The sequence below is a fragment of the Podarcis raffonei genome, chromosome 2 (genome assembly GCF_027172205.1).
Source record: "Podarcis raffonei isolate rPodRaf1 chromosome 2, rPodRaf1.pri, whole genome shotgun sequence".
NCBI classification, from domain to species: domain Eukaryota; kingdom Metazoa; phylum Chordata; class Lepidosauria; order Squamata; family Lacertidae; genus Podarcis; species Podarcis raffonei.
The window spans coordinates 123,745,064-123,769,093 of NC_070603.1; the positions used below are offsets into that span (position 1 = coordinate 123,745,064).

At 43.4% G+C, this 24,030-nt stretch overlaps 2 protein-coding genes across 2 annotated transcripts in view; one reads left to right on the forward strand and one right to left on the reverse strand.

Moving 5' to 3' along the window:
* LOC128409430 (gastrula zinc finger protein XlCGF17.1-like) overlaps positions 1 to 24,030 on the forward strand; it is a 198,926-nt gene that overhangs the window by 124,456 nt on the left and 50,440 nt on the right. The window lies entirely within an intron of this gene.
* Positions 631 to 2,250, reverse strand: LOC128409486 (vomeronasal type-2 receptor 26-like). Its single transcript, XM_053380009.1, has one exon. The coding sequence runs from the start codon at positions 1,469 to 1,471 to the stop codon at positions 872 to 874; it is 600 nt and encodes a 199-aa protein (XP_053235984.1). The 5' UTR covers positions 1,472 to 2,250; the 3' UTR covers positions 631 to 871.

The following is a 24,030-nucleotide window of genomic DNA, read 5'->3' on the forward strand; positions in this document are numbered from 1 at the left end:
TTTGACCAAACTGCGGGAGGCCGTGGAAGACAGGAGTGCCTGGCATGCTCTGGTTCACGGGGTCATGAAGAGTCAGACACAACTAAATGACTAAACAACAACAACAAAGGGCTGCATGCAATTAACTGGGGGCTGATCTGTTCACAGGACTGCAGGCTGACCACCCCTGGTTGCAGGCTATCCCTAAACAGCCAAGGGCATGCCATCCCTGGAAGCTCCTCTGAGAGCATAGTGGTGTTGGTTTTTCCCAGTCGTGAGATTATTGATTATCTGTACTGTATCCCTGCAGTTGCAGCAAAGAACAAGGGGTTAAAGTCCCATTACCCACCAATCAGGTTTTCAAAGTAGTTTAGGCCCCAGTGTTGATCTGATATTTAAAGGGAAACAAACCAGTGGCAGGTTATAGCTACATCTGCAAGATAGCTGCTGGAAATTTAATCTGCCCAAGGATCAAGTTCCCAAGGATGGAGCTTTTGGTTCAGAATTCTGCTGATTCATCTTTGGTTCAAAACATATATAGGACTACAAAACCAATTTTCTTTCTTTCACTATGTTTATTGAATGAACAAAACAAAAAGAATCAGAAACGATACACAAGATTTGCAAGATTTTTCAGGAATAATAATAATAATAATAATAATAATAATAATTTATTATTTATACCCCACCCATCTGGCTGGGTTTTCCCAGCCACTCTGGGCGGCTTTCAACAGAATATTAAAATACAATAGTCTATTAAACATTAAAAGCTTCCCTAAACAGAGCTGCCTTCAGATGTCTTGTAAAAGTCTGGTAGTTAAACCTGATCACATTAGCTAAAGAATAGTTCAACCAGTTTCTTTGTATAGGAAGTTATGAGATATTTAGTTTCTTAAGCTCCTTGATATTTCTTTCTTATTAGATGCTCTCTGCTGTTGAGGTTAGGTCTCAGGAGAATAATGTAGCATTTGGGGAGAAAGATGCAACCCAAGAGACCAGCACCAGAGGCCAAGATGGAGAAGATCTCCACGGCCACCATGAACTTCCCTTTGGTGCTCAGGTAGGTGGGCACAAAGGAGATCCAAACACTGCAAAAGACCAGCATGCTGAAGGTGATAAATTTGGCTTCGTTAAAGCTGTCAGGCAACTTCCTAGCTAGGAAGGCTACTGTGAAACTGATGAGGGCCAGGAAACCCATGTAACTCAGGACAGAGTAAAACATGGTGACGGAGCCTTCATTGCATTCCACTACAACCTCCACAGCCATGGAGTAGAAATCCAGGTTTGGGAATGGGGGAGAGGTTGCCAGCCAGATGGCACAGATAACTGCTTGAATGAGGGAACAGACCAGGACAATGGTGCTTGCTAATTGTGTCTTCAAGAGTTTTCTGGCCACGTTTCCTGGCTTGGTGGCCATGAAGGCCAGAACTACCGTGACGGTTTTTGCCAAAATGGAAGAAATGGCAACAGAGAAGGTGATTCCAAAAGCCATTTGCCGGAGAAGACAGGTGACTTTTTTGGGTCGACCAATGAAGAGGAAGGAGCAGAGGAAGCAGAGCAGGAGGGAGACAAGGAGGATATAAGTGAGGTTGCGGTTATTGGCTCTGACAATTGGGGTGTCCTTGTTTTTAATGAAGGTTACCAGGATTAATGAGGTGATTAGAGAAAGGAAAAGAGCCAGAGAAGCTAAAACAAATCCCAAAGCCTCGTGATACGAAAGGAAGTTGATTTTCTTGGCAATACACTGGTCTTGGTCCTTGCTTGGGTATTGATCTTCTGGGCACTGGGCACAGTTAGCAGCATCTGGAATTAGCAAGCACTATTTGAGTATATCTAATATAGCTTTATTTTCATCCACACACACACACATACACCAGGCTGGTGTGCATGGTAGGTGGGGATGGCAGGAGAAGAAATCAGAGGTGTAGACCCTCGTTATAAATATTATTTTGTGTTGGCCTGCCCTATTCTCCTTCTTATTGCTCAAAATCTCTGAGATTCTGCTCTATTTTGACCTTTTATTGCAAAAGATCAGAATCTTAAAAGTTACAAAACACATTTTTTGAAACAGGGAAGCAAGCTGCAAAGAAACTTAGAACTGCAAAGTTACATAGAACTATAGCAAATCCTACACGTTGCAATTCTGGAATACGTTTTGAAAATTCTTCTAGTTACAGCGAAATTCAGGGGGATGTTGAGGCCAGCAGAGCTAAGCAGTAAAAGGACATAATGAAAGAAGTCTGCACTTGCCTATTACGGTTACCAGATTTTTTCCAATGAATCCGGGGAGATTTTTAAAATTATTTTTTAAAGCTGAGGAGCAACAGGGAGTCAGTAGTGGGGATGGTGAGGCAAAAGACCCTGGGCCCAAGTGCACATGCATATTGTGTAAAGGTGTGAAGCCCTTCTTCGCACCCTGTGAAACACAAATGCACAGAGTTTTTAAAAAACTGGGCAACGGTGCGCCGCCTGCCCGTGACTCCTTCTCCAATGATCTGCCCCCTTCCCCCTTTGTTTTGACAGACCGGGGGAGGCTTGGAAGTCATGGGTGGGCGGCCGTTGCCCAGGAGGGGTGCAAGACACACCGTTTCTCTGCCAGGCAAGGTCCAAAGCCCTTCTTTCACACCCTGTGAAACATAAATGCGCAGAGTTTTTACAAAACTGGGTAACGGCTGGCTGCCTGCAACTCCCAAGCCTCCCCTGATCAGTCAAAACAAAGGGGGAAGGGGGCAGGAGATCTGTACTGCCGGACATCCCCAGTTCCCCTTCGGCAGTGGCGGCAGAAGTGGCAGTCAGCAGCCCGGAGCCAGCTTGGTAGCGCAGTTCGCTCTGGCTGGCTTCAGGAGCTGCTCGCTGCTGTGGCGCCCACCATTTTTCCTCGCTGGAAGTCCCCATATGATGTGTTGCTCACAAGACACATCATACGGGGACTTCTGGGAGGCAAACTGGTGGGCGCCACGCCAGCGAGCAGCTCCTGAAGCCAGCCAGAGCCAACTGCGCTACCAGGCTGGCTCTGGGCTGCTGAGGCTGTCGCTGCCATGTTTCCTGGGGATAGATTTGCAAATCTGGGGACATTCCAGGGATGGAATTTGTCCGGGGACAGATTTGCAAATCCAGGGACTGTCCCCGGGAACCGGGGACGTCTGATAACCCTACCTTAACCCTCCCTGGACACAAGCAACTTCTGCACTGTAGAATAAGGTTCAGGGTTGGAACTACCTGTCTGGTTAGAAAAAGTCCCTTCTGGACAGCGAATGCATACATTACAGCAAACCGGCTTCCCTTCTGGAATTTTTCTCCTTTGCCCTGGAGAGCAGATCTTTGCACAGCTTGCAGAAGGTGGGGTCTAAGAAAGGCAGATATAATGAAAGGTTTTCTGCATGGATAGAAGTGTTTTAAGCAGGACTTGGAGGTCTTCAAAGGTGGCCCCCTCTTTGCACGCTAGAAATGATGATAAATGTAGGTAAGAGGGTCAAAGCTATTTTGAACCACTGCATGGAGCAAGGTTGGGGAACCTGTGCCTTCCCCCACCCACCAAAAGATTCCCAGATTACATCTCCCATCATCCCTAACCATTGGCCATGTTGGTTGGAGCTGACGGGCATTCAAGTCCATCATGCTCTAATTCTTTCGCAAGCTCTGGGACATTCACTCCACCTTGGTAGACCACACAATTGTATCTGGGTTAATGATGAAGTCTTTGCCCCGTGGGGCTTCTGGATCCATCCTCCCAACTTTCACTAAAGCTGTTGACTCATTTCGGAAATAGATCCAGTTGAGAAGATCATAGCCAGAAGATCCCACCACACTGTTGTCCGTGAAAGATACTTCATCTCCAGCACTGTTGTTAAATCGGATGTTCCTCAAAAAGGAGAGAATCTGAAGAACAAAGGAGGGGAGAGGTTTAGATAACATAGTGACTTTGCTGAGCCTTGACCTATTGGAACAGTATTTGGAGGGGAGGGGGGTATTATTTTTTCTAGTCTTTTGTTGAGTTTAAGACCAAGGGACACAATTTTGCCTGATGAAGGGAGTCTGAGACAGGCGTATCCTCCATATTCAACTAAGTCATTCTAGCAGAAGCCACAGGAAAGATTCCTACTAGCACCACGGGACTTGCCCTCTCCTCCTCAGGCACCATTGCACGCTCCCCAAATCTGTTCTAAAGGGTCGCGAGAACCCCCAAAACAGCGTGCGGAGGAAGGAGAGGCAAGTGTGCGGAGGAAGGAGAGGCAACAAACAAGATGAACTTTAACAGGGAGAAATGTAAAGTATTGCACTTGGGCAAAAAAAATGAGAGGCACAAATACAAGATGGGTGTCACCTGGCTTGAGAGCAGTACATGTGAAAAGGATCTAGGAGTCTTGGTTGACCACAAACTTGACATGAGCCAACAGTGTGACGCGGCAGCTTAAAAAGCCAATGCAATTCTGGGCTGCATCAATAGGAGTATAGTATCTAGATCAAGGGAAGTAATAGTGCCACTGTATTCTGCTCTGGTCAGACCTCACCTGGAGTACTGTGTCCAGTTCTGGGCGCCACAGTTCAAGAAGGACACTGACAAACTGGAACGTGTCCAGAGGAGGGCAACCAAAATGGTCAAAGGCCTGGAAACGATGCCTTATGAGGAACGGCTAAGGGAGCTGGGCATGTTTAGCCTGGAGAAGAGGAGGTTAAGGGGTGATATGATAGCCATGTCCAAATATATAAAAGGATGTCACATAGAGGAGGGAGAAAGGTTGTTTTCTGCTGCTCCAGAGAAACGGACACGGAGCAATGGTTCCAAACTACCAGAAAGAAGATTCCACCTAAACATGAGGAAGAACTTCCTGACAGTAAGAGCTGTTCGACAGTGGAATTTGCTGCCAAGGAGTGTGGTGGAGTCTCCTTCTTTGGAGGTCTTTAAGCAGAGGCTTGACAACCATATGTCAGGAGTGCTCTGATGGTGTTTCCTGCTTGGCAGGGGGTTGGACTCGATGGCCCTTGTGGTCTCTTCCAACTCTATGATTCTATGATTCTATGATTCTAGATCATTATTTTAGCCAAGCAGAAATGTGGTTGGGACACCCCTGTTTGGACCTTTCCCATGATCCAGCTATTGACTCTCCTGATCACTGGTGCCTTCCTCCTGTTCAGATATTCATTGAGGCCCTGATTTCACCTCCCTCATCCTGGCTCAGTTCCTTTTGCAGGAAGAGGAAGGATGGGTGGAGCCTAGGACTTTGGCAAGAGACCATGAAGTGCATTTTCCCTGACTGTGTGTTAGTCTCAGCCCTGCCCTCTGTTGACTGGAGGTATGCAAGGTTGCTCACACACAATAACAGAATAAACAATTTACATATCTAGACGGTTGGGTTTTTTTAAACTTGCATATGCTTTTCTCTGAGATGAGGACCCTGAATCTAACCCACCTGACCCTACTTGAAGAATAATGTTGTGTAAACTGGGCCATTGGCACAATCCAACAGGCTCTTCTTACGTTTGAACTAAACACAGACCAAAGACTTTGGAATTACATCCATTGAGATAGTTACAGAAAGGTAGCCGTGTTGGTCTGCCATAGTCAAAACAAAAAGTGTATCTGAAGAAGTGTGCATGCACACGAAAGCTCATACCAAGAACTAACTTAGTTGGTCTTTAAGGTGCTACTGGAAGGGAAAAAAATTTTTGTTTTATCCATTGAGATAATTAGCCATGGGATGGAATGAATATAATAATAATAATAATAATAATAATAATAATTTATTATTTGTACCCCGCCCATCTGGCTGGGCTTCCCCAGCCGCTCTGGGCGGCTTCCAAAAAAATATTAAAATCCTCTAATACATCAAACATTAAAAGCTTCCCTAAATAGGGCTGCCTTCAGATGTCTTCTAAAAGTCTGATAGTTGTTGTTCTCTTTGACATCTGGTGGGAGGGCTTTCCACAGGGAGGGCGCCACTACCAAGAAGGCCCTCTGCCTGGTTCCCTGTAACTTGGCTTCTCGCAGTGAGGGAACCGCCAGAAGGCCCTCGGCACTGGATCTCAGTGCCCGGGCAGAACGATAGGGGTGGAGACGCTCCTTTAGGTATACTGGGCCGAGGCCGTTTAGGGCTTTAAAGGTCAGCACTAACACTTTGAATTGTGCTCGGAAACGTACTGGGAGCCAATGTAGGTCTTTTAAGACCGGTGTTATGTGGTCTTGGCGGCTGCTCCCAGTCACCAGTCTAGCTGCCGCGTGCTGGATTAGTTGTAGTTTCTGGGTCACCTTCAAAGGTAGCCCCACGTAGAGCGCATTGCAGTAGTCCAAGCGGGAGATAACCAGAGCATGCACCACTCTGGCGAGACAGTCCGCAGGCAGATAGGGTCTCAGCCTGCGTACCAGATGGAGCTGGTAAACAGCTGCCCTGGACACAGATTTAACCTGTGCCTCCATGGACAGCTGCGAGTCCAAATTGACTCCCAGGCTGCGCACCTCATCCTTCAGGGGCAAAGTTACCCCATTCAGGACCAGGGAATCCTCCACACCTGCCCGCCTCCTGTCCCCCAAGAACAGTACTTCTGTCTTTTCAGGATTCAACCTCAATCTGTTAGCCGCCATCCAACCTCCAACCGCCTCCAGGCACTCACAGAGGACCTTCACCGCCTTCACTGGTTCTGATTTAAAAGAGAGGTAGAGCTGGGTATCATCCGCATACTGATGAACACCCAGCCCAAACCCCCTGATGATCTCTCCCAGCGGCTGCATATAGATGTTGAAAAGCATGGGGGAGAGGACAGAACCCTGAGGCACCCCACAAGTGAGAGCCCAGGGGTCTGAACACTCATCCCCCCCCACCACTTTCTGAACACGGCCCAGGAGAAAGGAGCGGAACCGCTGTATGTCAGTACCCCCAGCTCCCAGCCCCTCAAGACGGTCCAGAAGGATGTTATGGTTGATGGTATCAAACGCCGCTGAGAGATCCAGCAGAACTAGGAAACAGCTCTCACCTTTGTCCCTAGCCCGCCGGAGATCATCAACCAGTGTGACCAAGGCAGTTTCAGTCCCATGATGGGGCCTGAATCCCGACTGGAAGGGATCCAAATGGTCCGCTTCTTCCAGGCGTGCCTGGAGTTGTTCAGCAACCACTCGCTCAATCACCTTGCCCAAGAATGGAAGATTTGAGACTGGGCAATAGTTGGCCATCGTGGCCGCATCTAAAGATGGTTTTTTAAGAAGCGGTTTAATAACCGCCTCTTTCAGTGGGTCTGGGAAGGCTCCCTCACGGAGGGAAGCATTCACCACTCCACGAAGCCCATCGCCCAGCCCTTCCCGGCTAGCTTTTATGAGCCAGGATGGGCAAGGATCAAGGAGACAGGTGGTTGGTTTCACTCGTCCAAGCAGCCTGTCCACATCCTCGGAGGTAACAGATTGGAACTGATCCCACGCAATTTGACTAGACAGGACTCTGGCACTCTCTCGCCTTGGCCCTGCTCCCACGGTGGCGTCTACCTCTTCCCGAATCTGAGCGACTTTATCTGCAAAAAACTTTGCAAAATCATTGCAGGAGATCATGTGGCCCGTACTGGGCCCCGATGTAGCAGGTGGTTCTGCTAGATTGAACTTTCAGCAGCAGCCCCAAATAGCTGGAAAGTGCAAGTAACGGTTGCTTTTCATGGCTGGTGTCTATTTGCTATAACACAACCCACATGCTTGGGTGGGAGCAGAATGCAGTTAGATTTGTAGCCCAGAAAAGGAAAAGATAACAGGCGTTATCTGTCATGAGTTCAGCCTACACTTGAGTAGGACCCTGGCAGAGACCTATGCCCGACTGGCATGTTCTCTCCCTCCTGGTCTTTCGTTCGTGAGCTTCAAAAGCTTTCTTCAGCCTGAACATCACAGCGACCGATGCCAACTGACACCGGCACATTTAGGGATCCGCAGAGTTTGCGTATCATGCGCATGACAGACCTCAGCAACTCAGCATTTTGGCTAATCTACTTTATTTACATATAAACACACACGGAGCACTGCAACATGGCTCCCTCTCTTTCTAGCATCCGACAGCATAGAGAAAAAGAACAAAGGACAATAGTCCCACTTCACGGAACACAGTAACACAAGCATCCTGTCTCTGTCCCTTCCCACTCTGTGGAGTCAAAACATACACCGTCATGTGATAGACAAAAATCCCATGACTGCAATCATAGATCAGGAATTCATAAACCTCCTCTCCTCACCCAGGAAACAACTACAGTGGTACCTTGGGTTACATATGCTTCAGGTTACATACGCTTCAGGTTACAGACTCTGCTAACCCAGAAATAGTGCTTCAGGTTAAGAACTTTGCTTCAGGATGAGAACAGAAATCGTGCTCTGGCGGCTCGGCGGCAGCAAGTGGCCCCATTAGCTAAAGTGGTGCTTCAGGTTAAAAACAGTTTCAGGTTAAGTACGGACCTCCGGAACGAATTAAGTACTTAACCCGAGGTACCATTGTATAGAATGTTGCAACATTCTTGAAAGGAAGAGACTGAAGCTATCAAACAGGAGAAATTGAGATCTTTGGATGGTTTTAAAATACCAATCTGTATCCATCTGTATTGCGACCCATGACAAAACACTAGCGGACTAGTGGGTCCATTACTTTGGGAAAGAGAGAGATACATCTAAAGAAAGATGTTACCTGCCATGGCTGGATAGCCAGAGGTTTCTTGCCCTCCCGCATCATGGCACGAGTGGGTCTCAATGAGTACATGGCATGTAAAGCGTGTGCCACGGAGTAGATGGCATTGTACATGGTATAGCTGTGGCCAGTCATTCTCGTTTCAAACACAGAGGGTGGCAGGTCCTCTAGTTTCTCCTTCCCTGTACACTTTCTCTTTCTAGACGTTTGACCTGCTATCGGAAACCAGCAGTTAAATGCCATTTGCCACCAGTTTCGGAGAAAGACATCCCCCTCGGGCCGGGCTGGATTTAAAGCCAAGAGGAATTTATTAAACCCCTGGACATCACTTGTGTGGACTCTGAAGGACAGAGCACCGTGGAAGAATTCCAGTTCCTTCCAATGCATTTGTGACCCCAGAGCAGCAAAATCCCAGCGGGCTGTCACGATCCAAACCCTCACACGTGAGGGCCTGAAATCCTTTCTGAGAAAATCGAGTTTATGTATTAGCACGGCTGCTTCCTTGTAGTCTACAGAGATAATCATGGCTTTACTCTGCCACTTAATAAGAGATTTCTTAAAAAGATTAGTTGCTAATCGCTTCATTAGCCGTTCATTTATCATTTCTACCGAGGACACACAAATATCATTCTTCGTGAGCATTGGCATCAGAGTCCGGATGAAATTTTCACCAGTGTCGTCATCGGAAGTGATGAGGCCAATCCAGTTCCATCGGAAATGTAGGAGCAGTTGGACCAACCCGACGTACTGCGGCACTTCGTTGGGATCGATTCGGAAGAAGGAAGGAAGCATCTGTCTCTCAACAGGGCTGAATGAACCATAACCAAGCTGAAGGAAAGAGAAAGCATTTATTCAAAATTTATTTAGATTTTTTGAAATATTTCTAATACACTTTTCCTCCCACGGATTCCAGGGCTGTGCAGGAGAGAGATGAAATTACTTGAAGTAATTCATGCATTTGTTTCCCAGGTCAGGCTCCAAACTGAATTGGACTTAGATGTGAACAGGCAACCAGCACAGTTCTCTCAAAACCGGAGTAATGTTATTATTGGGGTCCCCCCCAAATATCATTTATATTAAGTCTCCAGAAATGTTTCAAAGAATTTATCATCATATACTATCTTTTTTAACATCCAAAGTTTCTTCTTGACTTCCCATCCCTTCCTGATGTTTGCTTTTTTTACTCCTTTTTATTAGCTGTTTTATAATGCATACACTTTTATTATCTAAACCCCACTGCCATTAAACCTTTCAGTAATCCACTGCTTATACTGTATTTCAAATCCTGCCTGTGACTACATATATGGGTGATAATTTGATAGATTGTCAATCAGTGGTCTCCCTTCTTCCTTAAACACTTCTTTTTTAAAAATAATAATAATGATATTTATTAGAATTTAACATTTACAAGAAAAAAGACAAACAATAAAAGAGTTACAATACTCCAAAAATAAAAGAAAATACAATAAAAAGACAGTACAACAAAGCAATAAAAGAAAGAAAAAACAAAAACATTTAAAAACAAAAACATTTAAAAAGAAAACAGAAAAAAACCACATCCGATATTTTCATATCTTTGTCTTTCATTTACTTATTTCCTCGACTTCCTCACACCTCCCTTTTTTGTATTCTGGTTCAATAAGCTGTTTCAGCCTTCCTTAAATGCTTCGTCATTATGCCCTCTTAGTTTGGCAGCTAATTTTGCCAGTTTCATGAACCATTTGCTCCTACATTGGTAATCCACTTCTTTTGATTTCTGTTATTATTGTTAATTATTTGATTTATATACTGCTGTTTATCAAAAGATTACAGGGCAGTGTACCACATTAATAATATATTTTATGGAGCATCATGTTAAGAACATAATACAGAGCATAGTAATAGACAGCATACTGTATACTATATGAATATAGATATTCATATATATCTATATTCTATATATATTTACCTTCCCGCCGGAGCGGTACCTATTTATCTACTTGCACTTTGCTGTGCTTTCGAACTGCTAGGTTGGCAAGAGCAGGGACCGAACAACGGGAGATCACCCTGTTGCGGGGATTCGAACTGCAATGACCTTCTGATCGGCAAGCCCTAGGCTCAGTGGTTTAGACCACAGCACCACCCGGGTCCCCAGACAAATTCTCTTACCTGTGGAATCTTCAAGATGCCAAAGAGGTATGCCATCTGCATTGATGATTTGGAGCTGAGACCCCCAATGATGGAGAACAGCTTGTCCCGACTGTCGCATTGATAGTTGGGAGCCACGTCCCCCCTCGTGGAGAGCAGAGACAGGCTGGACTCATAAGTCGTCTTTGCATCACTGTTATCACCATAGATACGGAAGCCCAGTGTTGTGTTGGGTAGGAGCACGGGGTCCCTGTTGACCTCACTGACAGAGAATGCCAAGGCCAGGATGTGCTGGTAGGTCTTCAGCACTTGACTGTAAGGAGAGTTGTGTCAGAGGAGGCGAGGAAATCCCAAAAGAGGACATGTCCCACTTACCTTCATCCGTTCTTTCCAGATGGAGGGAAACATGGTTTAAATTAAATTTAAATTAAATTTAAAGTTCCGTATCCACGCTCTGGATCTTTCCCCATGAAAACCAACTCTTTGAGGATCAACTGGAGCAAATGTCCATCTGTAGAAAACCCAGATTGACATTTGCCCCAATTCAGCTTTAAAGAGTGAGGGGTTTTTTGGTGGGGAAAGGTTGGGGCAAAAAATCCCCCAAAATGTTTGCACATAGAGCATTAAGGGTAGACTTCTGGCTGGAACGAGAGGAGTGAAAGGTAAGTGTGGCTAATTGGCCTCAATCCAATTAACAACATTTTCACCCCTTTACTGCTTGAATTTAGGCAATTCATCTACCCATATCACTTGCATAAGATTGCACAGTACATTTCTAATGAAATACTTTTTTAAAAAGGCATATTATTCTTTCATTAGATGCCAGATGGCAAGATGCTGTGATTGATGCAGCCACAAAACTCCATCAAGTCACATTTTGTGGGATCTGTTTCAATTTTTTGCAGCAGCCTGGCGACTTTGATAGGATGCTTGTGTTTAACGGCATGCACACATTCTTCAACATCAACTTCGTTGGACTGGTCATGTTGTGCGGATGCCTGATGATCCTCTTCCAAAGCAACTACTCTGTTCCAAAATTAAAAATGGAAAGCGTAATGCTGGTGGTCAACAAAAGACTCCCTCAAGGCAAATATTAAAAAAATGAAGTATAAACAGTGACAACTAGGTAACACTGGCCTGCGAGCGCTCCAGTTGGAGAACAGCCTTTGCCAAAGGTGTCATGGGCTTTGAGGACACTCGAACTCAGGACGCAAGGGAGAACCGTGCTAGGAGGAAGGCACGCTTAGCAAATCCACACAGTGATCGACTCCCGCCCAGAAACCAGTGTCCCAACTGTGGAAGGACGTGTGGATCCAGAATTGGCCTCCACAGTCACTTACGGACTCATTGTTAAAACCATGTTTATGGAAGACAATCTTACTCGGCTATGAGGGATCGCCAAAGAGGAAGAAGAAACGGCATGGCTTTGTCCAGCCCATGGAGGTATCTCCCCTGAACTGGCCCAGGTGAGGTAAACTTTGCCGACCCCTGGTATAGAATAACCATAATAAGCAGCATTAGTTGGGTAGCTGGAGACACCATGGAGATGTGGAGGAGAAGTCCAAAGTTATTTGATTATTTACTGTAATTTGTTGTAAACTTTTTCGAAATATAAAAATAAAAATTTTAAAACACAAAATTTATGACCTCTCTAGCCTCTTCTTTCTACAGCCGCCCAGAGTGGCTGGGAAAACCCAGCCAGATGGGCGGGGTATAAATAATAAATTATTATTATTATAATCAGTGACCAGCCAGAATCATCTGTTTTACACACAATCACATTCCACTCCCTCCCGCTTGCTATCTACAACAAAAGCAACCCCAAACAAATAAAGGCTGTCTGAGGTTGCTCAACAGGAAAGGAGAAGAAACTTAAGCAGCAGCCTTAAAATCTCTGCCTTCGATACCAGAGGTAGTGGACGCAGTCTTCATGATTATCAGCCATTTATGACCTTGAATGTGAATTTGTTCAATTCCCTTTAAAGCTGTCCAATCAGTACAACATGCATTTGAGAGTGCATGCAGGAGGGTGCCAGTGCCTCAGGTGGGTCCATTCTCCCTCTCCCTGTAAGCTGCAGCTTTTGAGGGCAAAGGGATGTACACCAGGTGTAGACCATGCAGGCAGAACAGCACAGTTTGTCAGGCTTTCCACTGCCTGACTTCTGTGTAAGAGTGCAATTAAGCTGCACTGGGGAGGAGTTGGAGGAGAGATTTGGAAACCACTTGGAGCTGGTGTGCATTTAGCAATTAGTACTTCCAAGTCTAGGGGTGTTCCTAAACCACTGAGCCTAGGGCTTGCCGATCAGAAGGTTGGCAGTTTGAATCCCTGTGACGGGGTGAGCTCCCAGCTCCTGCCCACCTAGCAGTTCAAAAGCACAGCAAAGTGCAAGTAGATAAATAGGTACCGCTCCGGCAGGAAGGTAAACGGCGTTTCCATGCGCTGCTCTGGTTCTCCAGAAGTGGTTTAGTCATGCTGGCCACATGACCCGGGAGCTGTACGCCAGCTCCCTTGGCCAATAAAGCGAAATGAACGCTGCAACCCCAGAGTCGTTCGTGACTGGACCTAACAGTCAGGGGTACCTTTACTTTTACCTTTATTGCTTTATTACAGCAAAGGTTCATTTTGTTCAAGTAGATTTCCCCTTAATGTTGGTATTCGAAGCAGACTGCTTTAATTATCTGCCCTGCTCCAGGTTCAGTTTAATTTTGCCAATTTGTTTTACTGTACTTCTGAATGTTCTTGGCAACCTTGGGCAACACTTTGATCAGTGGAAAGGAGAAGATAGAATTGTTTTCCCGTATGTTTACATAGAATAAATAGTAATAATAGTAATAATAATAATAAATATTTTCTGTTGGCGAGCCTAGCAGCCTTCCCATCATGATTTATGGGGATGCTTTGGCGTTACTTTCTCCACCATAAACAGAAGCACCTGCCCGTATGGACAATTATTTGGAGATGCCATGGTTTGCTTTTCAGTAACCAGACAATTAAACCCCTGTGTTGCAAACAATTCTCAGTAATATCCAAGGCAACACGATGACCATGTACAACAATGCAAAATCAATATAAACTCTTTATATAATCTATACGGAACATAGAATATGAAATATATGAAATATGTACTCTCTGCAGACCCAATAAACAGAAATCTTATAAGTCTCTGAAAGTCACAAAACGTGCACTCCTGATGGATTCTCTTGAAAACATAGAGCGAAATAAACATAAGTCTTATAAGTCTCTGAAAGTCACAAAATAGGCACTCTTGATGGATTCTCTTGAAAACATAGAACCAAATAAACATAAGTCTTATAAGTCTCTGGAAGTCTTTGTAGACTATGCAAGTCTCTGAAAGAAGCAATGGGTCAGATTCTTATCTGGTGAAGACAAGCCGTAAAGCTTTGTTTTATGGTTTGTTTTTCATTCTGGGAAACAAGCCATATTGCTAATGCAGAAGAAGAAGAAGAGTTTGGATTTGATATCCCACTTTATCACTACCTGAAGGAGTCTCAAAGCGGCTAACAATCTCCTTTCCCTTCCACCCCTACAACAAACACTCTGTGAGGTGAGTGGGGCTGAGAGACTTCAGAGAAGTGTGACTGGCCCAAGGTCACCCAGCAGCTGCATGTGGAGGAGCGGAGACGCGAACCCGGTTCCCCAGATTACGAGTCCACCGCTCTTAACCACTACACCACACTGGCTCCCTGGATGCAGATCCCTGGAACAAGCCCTCTAGTCTACAATGATATTAGAGCAACCCAAATCCCTCCCCAGAGTTTCCATGTACGTACTTAGAAATGTATATGTCCCGTTCTCGGGGTGACAAATTAAACATCTGATTTGTGTGTATGGCACTGCTGAAGCGTAAATGTCCCCCCACAATGAGATCTCCTGGCCTGTAATAGTCTTCCTGGAGTTCAAAAGGCCTGGTGAGGAGACATTTGGTCCTCAGGGACATCTTGGTGGCAGCCTGAGGAAGGAGCAAAAAAACTAAAACCCAAATCATGGACGGCAGAAAGAGACCCTCGCCCCACTTGAACAGAATATAGGGGCCACCAAAAGGTCTCAGCCACGGATTCAGAACATTGGGGGAAATGACCAGACGTCGGAGTGTCTGTCCGGTATCTCACTCCCCCGCCTTGCAAGAGTTCAGGGCGTATTTATCACAATAATGTTTTGCTCTGGATTTCTTTGTTGCTGAGTTTCTGGGTGGAAATCCACTGGGATTCAGCAAGAATGACTGTTATTTTGTTAATTCCAGGAGAGAAAAACAATCCCAACTTCCGGAGAAGCTCTTTGGAGCTTAATGGGAAGAAACACATGTTTTGTATTGCTCACTGGGATGCCTGGGCTCCGGGATTTGGCCGTAATATGTATATGTATATGTATATGTATATGTATATGTATATGTATATGTATGTGATGTATGAATATGTATATGATGTATGTATATGTATATGTATATGTATGTGATGTATGAATATGTATATGATGTATGTATATGTATATGATGTATGTATATGTATATGTGTATATATATATATATGATGTATGTATATGTATGTACATACTTTCTGTGGTTTGGGGGTGGGTTTTTTCAACAACAATAATAATAATTATAATTCCTCAGGAATACTGGACTATAGTTGCTGCTTCATATATATATATATATATATATATATATATATAATATTCATTATATATAATATTTATTATGTGTATATATAATATTTATTATATGTATATAATATTTATTATAGAATAAATTATTTTATGTAATATATAGTATGTATTATTATATTATGTATTATATACATCATGTTTGTGAGTTTGTGTGTATGATATCTCTCCCTCCATATTTGACATCTGAGGAGATGGCATCTAAATGGGTAATTGAAAGCCACATTGGTTTCTCTTAGAGACTCCCCTCAGAATTCTTTTAACCAGGCTTGCCATGTTTCAAAAAATAAAAACCAGCGCACCCTGATGTCCGCAATTTTTCGATGAACTTCTCTAAGATCCAGGACAAAGCGCCGCCTTTCAGAAATTACCCCTGGACATCAATTTCACCTTTGAAATCCTGGTAAAGACTGGGTGGGGAAATCCGGACATTAGGTGTTTCAATTATACACCAATGTGTGTGTTGCCTTGGAATGTTACCCCACATACATGGGGGGCTGCCTGTAGTATAAAAAACAAACTAATCTAGATAAAAATAAAAACGAAACAAGGAAAAGAAAAGAAAAAAGTAAGATAGAAGAAAATACAAAGCCCTCTCTCAAAGGAGTCACACAGGGCCTTTCACACAGGCCAGCCATCACCTTCATGTGCCTCACTAAACCAGAGTAGAGGACGTAAACAAAAGAAAAGAAAACATAAGTAAAAGCAAAGCAGAGAAAAAGAAATAAGAAGAAACTGGAAGAGAACAAGAATTTCAAAAGAAAAAGAAAAAAGAGGGAAGAAAGGAAGAAACAGAGTGGACTTCCAATTCTTCGTCCATCGATTATATATTTAAAAGTTATTCAGAATATTTGAAGTGCTCACTCCAGGATGTTACCCAGCTGTACCTTGTTCACTAGGCAATATTTCCCCAGTCTTCAGACAACTCAAGTTCACTCATTTCCCCTTCCACACAAAAAATTAAAAGGGGCTCTCCAATTGTTATTATTCCTAAATGTCAATATTAGTCTCCGATATGATGATTTTTTTTTATTAGGAGTTTAAATTGTTTATAATTAAAAACATTGGGATCATGCCACTTACGGTCCTCAAATTTTCAACAATCAATAACTTGAATGCTTAACAGGCTGACTTATTCAATATCTTAAAGGAAGGAAGGAGAAAATCAACATGCACGTTAAACACATTTAATCTGTAAAATGAACACAGTTCAAATAATGCAAACTTTTCAAGGATCTGCAAAACATTCATAAAAGCTCTCCAATACAAGCTTGCCCAACCAGGCTCCCTCAAGATATTACTCAACTTCAACTCCCATCATTCCTGACCATAGGCTGCTGGGAGACCAGAGAATGTTGGAAGGGAGACAAAATACCAACTAAAATAGAGAGGCAGACAAAATTATTTGACTTTGTAGAATTGGCAAAGATGCCAAAAAAGCCACCCAGAGTGGCTGGGGTATAAATAACAAATTATTATTATTATTATTATTATTATTATTATTATTACTACAGGGGAAAATCAGAAACCAGACAAACCAAAAGTTTAACAAATAATGGGATATATACAGATTATATTTAAAAGAAGATTGTTCACATATGAAATCTTTGACATGCTTTGATTAACTTCTGCAATGTTATATGCTACAAAGATTATAGCTATTTTATGATAAATTAAATTTATGATACAATATGCAGTCAACAAGGAAATCTAGGACCCATACTGAGGGTGATGGAAGTCTCAACGTATGGCAGAACTTTATTTTATATGTAACATTATTATTATTTTTGCATTTGATGTGATTTGTTTTTTCTTTGGTTGTTTTTGTGGTGTATGGATTCAATATTTTAAATCAATAAAGATTAAATTGCAGAGAATGTTGATTCAGGTGGTTGTTTCATGCTTACATTTGATCTAGCAAGAAACGTGGTCTCCCTACTTCCAGCAGAATTAAGTAAAATAATTACTCATCTTAGTCTTGGAGGTGATGTGCTCCCCAAAGAATGGGACACAAACTTGAAGGAAGGGCTGGTGGTGGAGCCCATCTCATGACCAGGCCTAATAAAAAACACTACTAGGAGATTTTGAACTATTCTGGGGCAATTGGTGGCAGTGAATTAATTACAGAAAGATAGGCATGTATACTTGTGTGTGGAAACAAGTGAGGCTAAGGGAAGCAGGATCCCTGACAGGGACCCTGCTGGATCTGTTCATCACCTAATACCTGTTGGGATGCACACTGCAGTCTGAGGGAGGTGCTTGAGACACAAACATGCCTACTGGAGCCTTCTGAAAAATAATAAACCCAGTTATTAGTAAGTAAGCTGTGGTTCCAGTCCAGATACTGGTGAGACATTCTAGCATTAAGGTTCAAATGCCATGCTTATTTTTTGTGGCCAGGTGCTCCTTCATATTCAGATCAGGCCTCAGTATAATAATATAGCACTTGGGAATGAAGATACAGCCTAGCAGCCCAGCACTGGAAGCCAGAATAGAGAAGACCTGCACGGCTACCATGTATTTCCCCTTTGTGCTCAGGTAGGTGGGCACAAAGGACACCCAAACACTGCAGAAGACCAGCATGCTGAAGGTGATCAGCTTGGCTTCATTGAAGGCCCCAGGCAGCTTCCTGGCTAGGAAAGCCACTGTGAAGCAGGTGGCAGACAAGAAGCCCATGTAGCCAAGGGCTCCATAATACATGGCAACAGACCCTTCATTGCATTGCAGGATAATCTCTCTAGGCTGGGAGTGCATGTCAGAGTCTGGGAATGGGGGAGAGATGCCCAACCAGATGGTACAAATGAGAACCTGGACACTGGAACAGGAAATGACAATGGAGTTTGCCAGACCCTTCCCCAGCCATCTCCTCACCCTGTTCCCTGGCTTGGTGGCCAGGAAGGCCAGCACCACAGTGATGGTTTTTGCCAAGAGGGAAGAGACAGCAACAGAGAAGATGATGCTGAAGGCTGTTTGACGGAGAAGGCAGGTTATTTTTCTTGGTTGTCCAATGAAGAGGAAGGAGGACAAAAATGAGAGAAGGAGGGAGATGATGAGGATGTTGGAGAGATCCCTGTTATTGGCTTTGGCTATGGGAGTTTCCTTGTATTTAATGAAAATTCCAAACACAATGCCTGTGGTTAAGGATAGGAAGAGGGTAAGGGATGTCAGGAGGATTCCCAAACATTCTTCATAGGACAGGAAGGTTATTGCTTTGGGGACACATTGATTCTGCTCCTTGTTTGAATGTTGATCTTCTGGACATCTGGTGCATTCATCAGCATCTGCATAGAGGAAAAGAGACTTCATTATCCTGACATCAGTCACTTGCAATGGTCTGAGTGCTGTTACAATTGAGGGGGAATGGTGAGCATGTGGGAGAGAGCATGAAAAACACTGTTTTATTGGCAAGGAATGAAGCAAATGTTCACTGGTAGAGAAGTCCCAATCCTTGACCTTATCACCAAGAAAGGATCTTGTGGAGCATGACTAAAGAAACTTTCTCCGTGAGATGTTTAAAAGCTGCTTTTGTTAAGACTAGATCAGAGATGGGAACTTCTAGCTGTTGGGTCAAACTTGGCCCAGTTGGTCTCCACCTTTGGGGATGTCATTTTTGTCAATTGTCTGGTGGGTAAGGGTGGAGTTTCAAAGGAATACTGTGGAGTTTAAGGAAGGCAGGCTGTAATTTGCCAATCAGCTGACGGGTGATATCCTGTCCTACCTTCCCGAGTGGATATTGTCCCTTCTAAGCAGGGAGCACAATCATAGCAGCATGGAGGCCTCCCTTCTTGAATCTTCCTGGCATTTCCAGGGTGACAGCTCTGTGTACATCTTGCATGAGGCAAGGCCTAGACATGAAGAGAAAATGTTAGGAGCATTTGTACCTTTGGAAACAGATCAAAGTATTTTGGAAGGATCCTGTAAAAAGGCATCTTTGCTTCCAATGGCCCCAACTGACCCCCAGGCCCTATTTTGGAGAGATTACTTTCTTTTCTTCAGAACAACATGGCAGACAAACTTTTTGGTTTTTCTGATTCTTTCCCTCAACACTGCTCTATCACTTTTCTATGCATACAAGCAACCAAGGTAAACAAGATTAATTTCATTTCACTTTTAATTTGTATACCGCCTTTCTATATGCCAGCTGAAAACAACAGGAAAGATCACACACATAATAACAGTGTGATCCAATACACAAAGGTCACAATAACTTTAATATAAACAACTTGCATCTAATAAGACTTTAGGGGAATTTAGGGGAATCTGGCCTCCTGCAAACTCATAACTGTATGTTTGCCAGCCTCTGAATTTTTAAATCCCTTTGTGCCTAGATGCTTGGCATTCGGGCTATTGGTAGTTTAGGAATGGAGTTGAAAGTGACTAGCATGCTCTTCTGAGGTCTGGGAGATTCTCAGAGAGAGTGTGGGCCACTTTGACAGAAAATCACAAAGGTGTAGGTTGAACTCAGTAAGCCTTGCATCACATTAAGGTTGGGCTGTTATGTATCTTTATATTAAAGACAACATAATTTACATATTTATTATAACAATATCAGACCTGAAAATACTTAGAAACTTATTCAGCCTTATATTCTTGAACACTGTAGTGGTATTGGTCATGAGCGCTGAGGGCACTGGCTTGGAAGCTTTTTTAAAAAACAACTGCTTTGGTGCACCCCAGGTTCCCTCCCATCTAGGGCTGCAGGAGTAAGAAGAAAGGTTGTGGCAGTAACTACCGGAGGGTAAGACCCACTGGCCTCACTGCAGGGCTGTTGTGTTGCTGTTGGGCAACAAAGCGAGTGTGGGAAGCCCTCTTAAACACTCCCTTCCCCACTTCATTTGAGAGAGCACCACGTTGGGGCAAGCTGTTCTACTCTGCTTTGGAAAGTCTCCTATTCCCTGTGACATTGTATACAGTCTTACTCAAGATTGTACTCCATTAAGCACAGTGGTACTTAGTTCCAGGGAAGTGTTCGTAAGCATACACTCAAAGCCTCATACTCTATGTATTATGCATTATTGTTATTATGATTTATTGAATTTGTATACCGCCTTATACCTGCAGGATAAAATAACAGTATAAAAACACAAAAATACATAAGCAAAATAAAAACATAAACAACCCAATAACCTCCCCCTCCTGCCACCAATTGAACATGCTTTTAGAGTCAGGAGTTCAGCCTACACTCGAGTAGAACCCTGGCAGAGACACATGCCAGACTGGCACGTTCTCTCCCTCCTGGTCGATCATTCGGGAGCTTCAAAAGCTTTCTTCAGCCCGAACATCACAGCGACCGATGCCAACCGATGACATTGGCACACTTAGGGATCCGCAGAGTCTTTGCAGCTTGCGTAACAGATCTCAGCAACTCAGCATTTTTGGCTAATCTACTTTATTTACATATTTACACATGGATCACTGCAACATGGCTCCCTCTGTCTCTAGCATCAGACAGCAAAGAGGAAAAGAACAACCACTTCACGGAACACAGTAACACAAACATCCTGTCTCCGTCACTTCCCACTCTGTGGAGTCAAAACATACACCGTCATGTGATATACAAAAATCCCATGGCTGCAATCATGCAGCAGGAATTCTAACAATTAGCACATAGTAAAATGAAAAATATAATTTATGCCACCTTCTCAAACAGCTTGGGCCATACAATTGCTTCCTTGTTAATGGTGATCTTTTGATCTGAAGCTGTCTGTCTCTCTATTTCCCCAATTCTCACTCTACCACGAGAGTTGTTAGGAAAGAGCACCCAATTCACAATATCGAAGTCAACGGCCAGTGCCCCATTTTCATCCAAGTACTGTCCATCAGCTGAAGTATTAGAATAGAGATGCACTTCTTTCAAGAATGGATGAATCTATGACGAAAGAGGAAGCTGTGATCTGGACTCATAGAGACTGTGATTTATTTTTAGGTCCCCTCATTCTGCTTCAACATTTAGGGGAGACCAAAATCATCATTATTACATATATCAGGAAGGGTTAAGTAAGAGTTTTGGAATATATGTAAAGATTAATCAAGATGGATTTATTAATCTGTATAAAGAGGCCTATCCAGTGGCATTGGTCACCCTGCAAGTCAGAGATTATAAGGAAGGTTAGAGGTGGAAAGCACTGATTGGAGATTTCTTCCATTTGTCTTAGTTTTGGAGTTGTGCAGTTGAAACTGCAAGCTGCAAGGGGATAGATATAGATATAGATATAGATATAGATATAGATATAGATATAGATATAGATATAGATATAGATATAGATACAGATATACTAGAAAAGTAGTGTTTGCATCCATAAAGTAATTCATTCATGTTTTTTGGAGTTAGGTCAATTCCTGGTCTTCTAATTAAAGCCTGAAAAAAATAATCTGCCCCTATATTCTTCTTATATGCAGATTCGACACGTTTTGCCCTTTCAAAGCTGCACTGATTTGGGGACCGTTTCTGTTGTGCTGCTCCTGTGACTCTGGTATTCCCTTGCCCTATATGGCAGAAACTCCGATGGATTTCTGCCAGTACTTGAAAACAATGCTATTGGATTATGAAGAGTGGATTATACATGAAACACATACATACATACATACATCCCTGCTATGCTTGACTCTGAATGCATGATACTGGGGAAAGGGGCATAACTCAGTTGCTAGAGCATCTGCCTTGTATGTGAAAGGTCCCAGGTTTAACCCCCAATTTCATTTCCAGGTACCCCTGGGAAAGATAACCATCCAGAAAAAGTGGAGGACCACTGCCCATCAATCAATAAGAGACAATACTAAGCAAGAGAGAGAGGCACATTCTGACTTAGAGTAAGTCGTTCAACTTGTTTTTATTATTGGTTGTTAGCCGCCCTGAGCCCGGCCTTGGCTGGGGAGGGCAGGGTATAAATAAAATTTATTATTTATTATTTATTATTTATTATTTATTATTTATTATTTAGGCAGCCTCCTATGTTTCTGCTGCTAGTCATTGTAGACAGGACTGAACTAGATGGATCATTGGTCTGACTTGGTATAATGCAACTTCTTAGGCGATTCTAGGGCTGGGGAAATGAACTGCAGTTTGCAAAAGGGAATGGACATACCTGCCATGGTTGTAGCCTTAGAAGTTCCAACCTGTCTCCTCCACGCACCACTGGAATCTGCTTTGATGTGGACAAATACGCTTTGTTTAAGGCCTGAGCCACAACTTGGACACTATAGTAATTGATGTAGCTGTCTTGGGACTGGATTCTTTCAATCTCTTCCTGGGGGAACACCCCTAGATTCTTGTTCTCCCTGCATCTTTTCCAATCCCTCACAGACAATACATGCTTTGAATATGAACAGTCAAATCCTTTCCCCCAGGTAGTAGAATACACTGGCTCATAGTAGTCATATTTTGTCCTTTTTTTGGTCTTCATTACAAAGGACAAAGAACCATGGGCATACCGGAAGGCTTCAGTTTCATATAAGAATATTGTGTTTGGAATAGCTGTGGTTATCCAGACTTTCCCCCCAGTTTGTATCCTTTCAAGGAAGGATTGTACCTCTATGATTATATAAAGTCCATCTTGAAAGTCTGCATAGTAAACAAAGACATTGACTTGTCTCCACATGGCAGGTGCTTCATGGGGTATCCACAGCCAGGTTTGTAGTAGTACTTTTTTTGAGAAGGCAACACAAATCTCATTGCTGGTCATCAGAGGTGCCAAGGTGCTCAGGAACATTTCTCCATTATCATTGTCTGGAGCAAAGAGTCCAATCCATGTCCACCTGAAAAGCTGGAGGAGTTGGACTATCCCCATGTACTGAATTTCTTCATTTGGGGCCATTTGGTAAACAAAAGGAAATTGGGCTTTATCGGGAAGAACAAAGCCATAACTGAGCTGTTAAGGAAAGGAAAAGAGACTGAGCTTTTGTTCTTCAGGAGAACCTAATGATCAATCTAATTAGCATTAACTTCAAGGATTTTAGAAATAATAGAATAGTATAACTTTTTTATTTAAACATTTTCTATACTGCTTAACTGCAATAGCCTCTGAACATTTTACAAAGATGCAATACAAAAATTAATATTAACACTACTAATAATAGTCTGTCCCCATCAATGGTGTAGCCACAATGGAGCCTCTGGACTAGGTCCAAATAAATAGCACTGCAATAATCAAGACTTGAGGATTCCAATGCAATGATCACCGTGTCCAGACTATACATTAGTGTCACAATGAACGGTAGATTCTTATCTGCTGCAGCCTTCATCCGCCTTCACAGCCGTTGTAACATACCACTTGTTATCTCGAAATTGAAATACTTTATTGTCACTTGTACAACTTGTATACAGTGAGATTACACGAGCACCCCCCACTCAGCTCTCTTAGTCTTAATAGCCCTCGTTTGCTGACGCACACCCACCAAACCCGAAAGACAGTTGCCCTGTTGTTATCTTTTCATTCAGCAGCCTAACAGCCCAGGGATAGAAGCTGTTCTGTACCCTGTTGGTGCGACTAATCATGCTTCTATATCTTCTGCCTGAGGGCAGCAGATCAAGAAATGCTGGCCAGGGTGTGACTCATCCCTGAGAATTTTCCTCACTCTCCTGAGGCAATGTTCTTCCGCTAT

Excerpts from the sequence above, each read along its gene's own strand:
- LOC128409486 (XM_053380009.1), bottom strand. The coding sequence starts at position 1,471 with ATGGCTTTTGGAATCACCTTCTCTGTTGCCATTTCTTCCATTTTGGCA.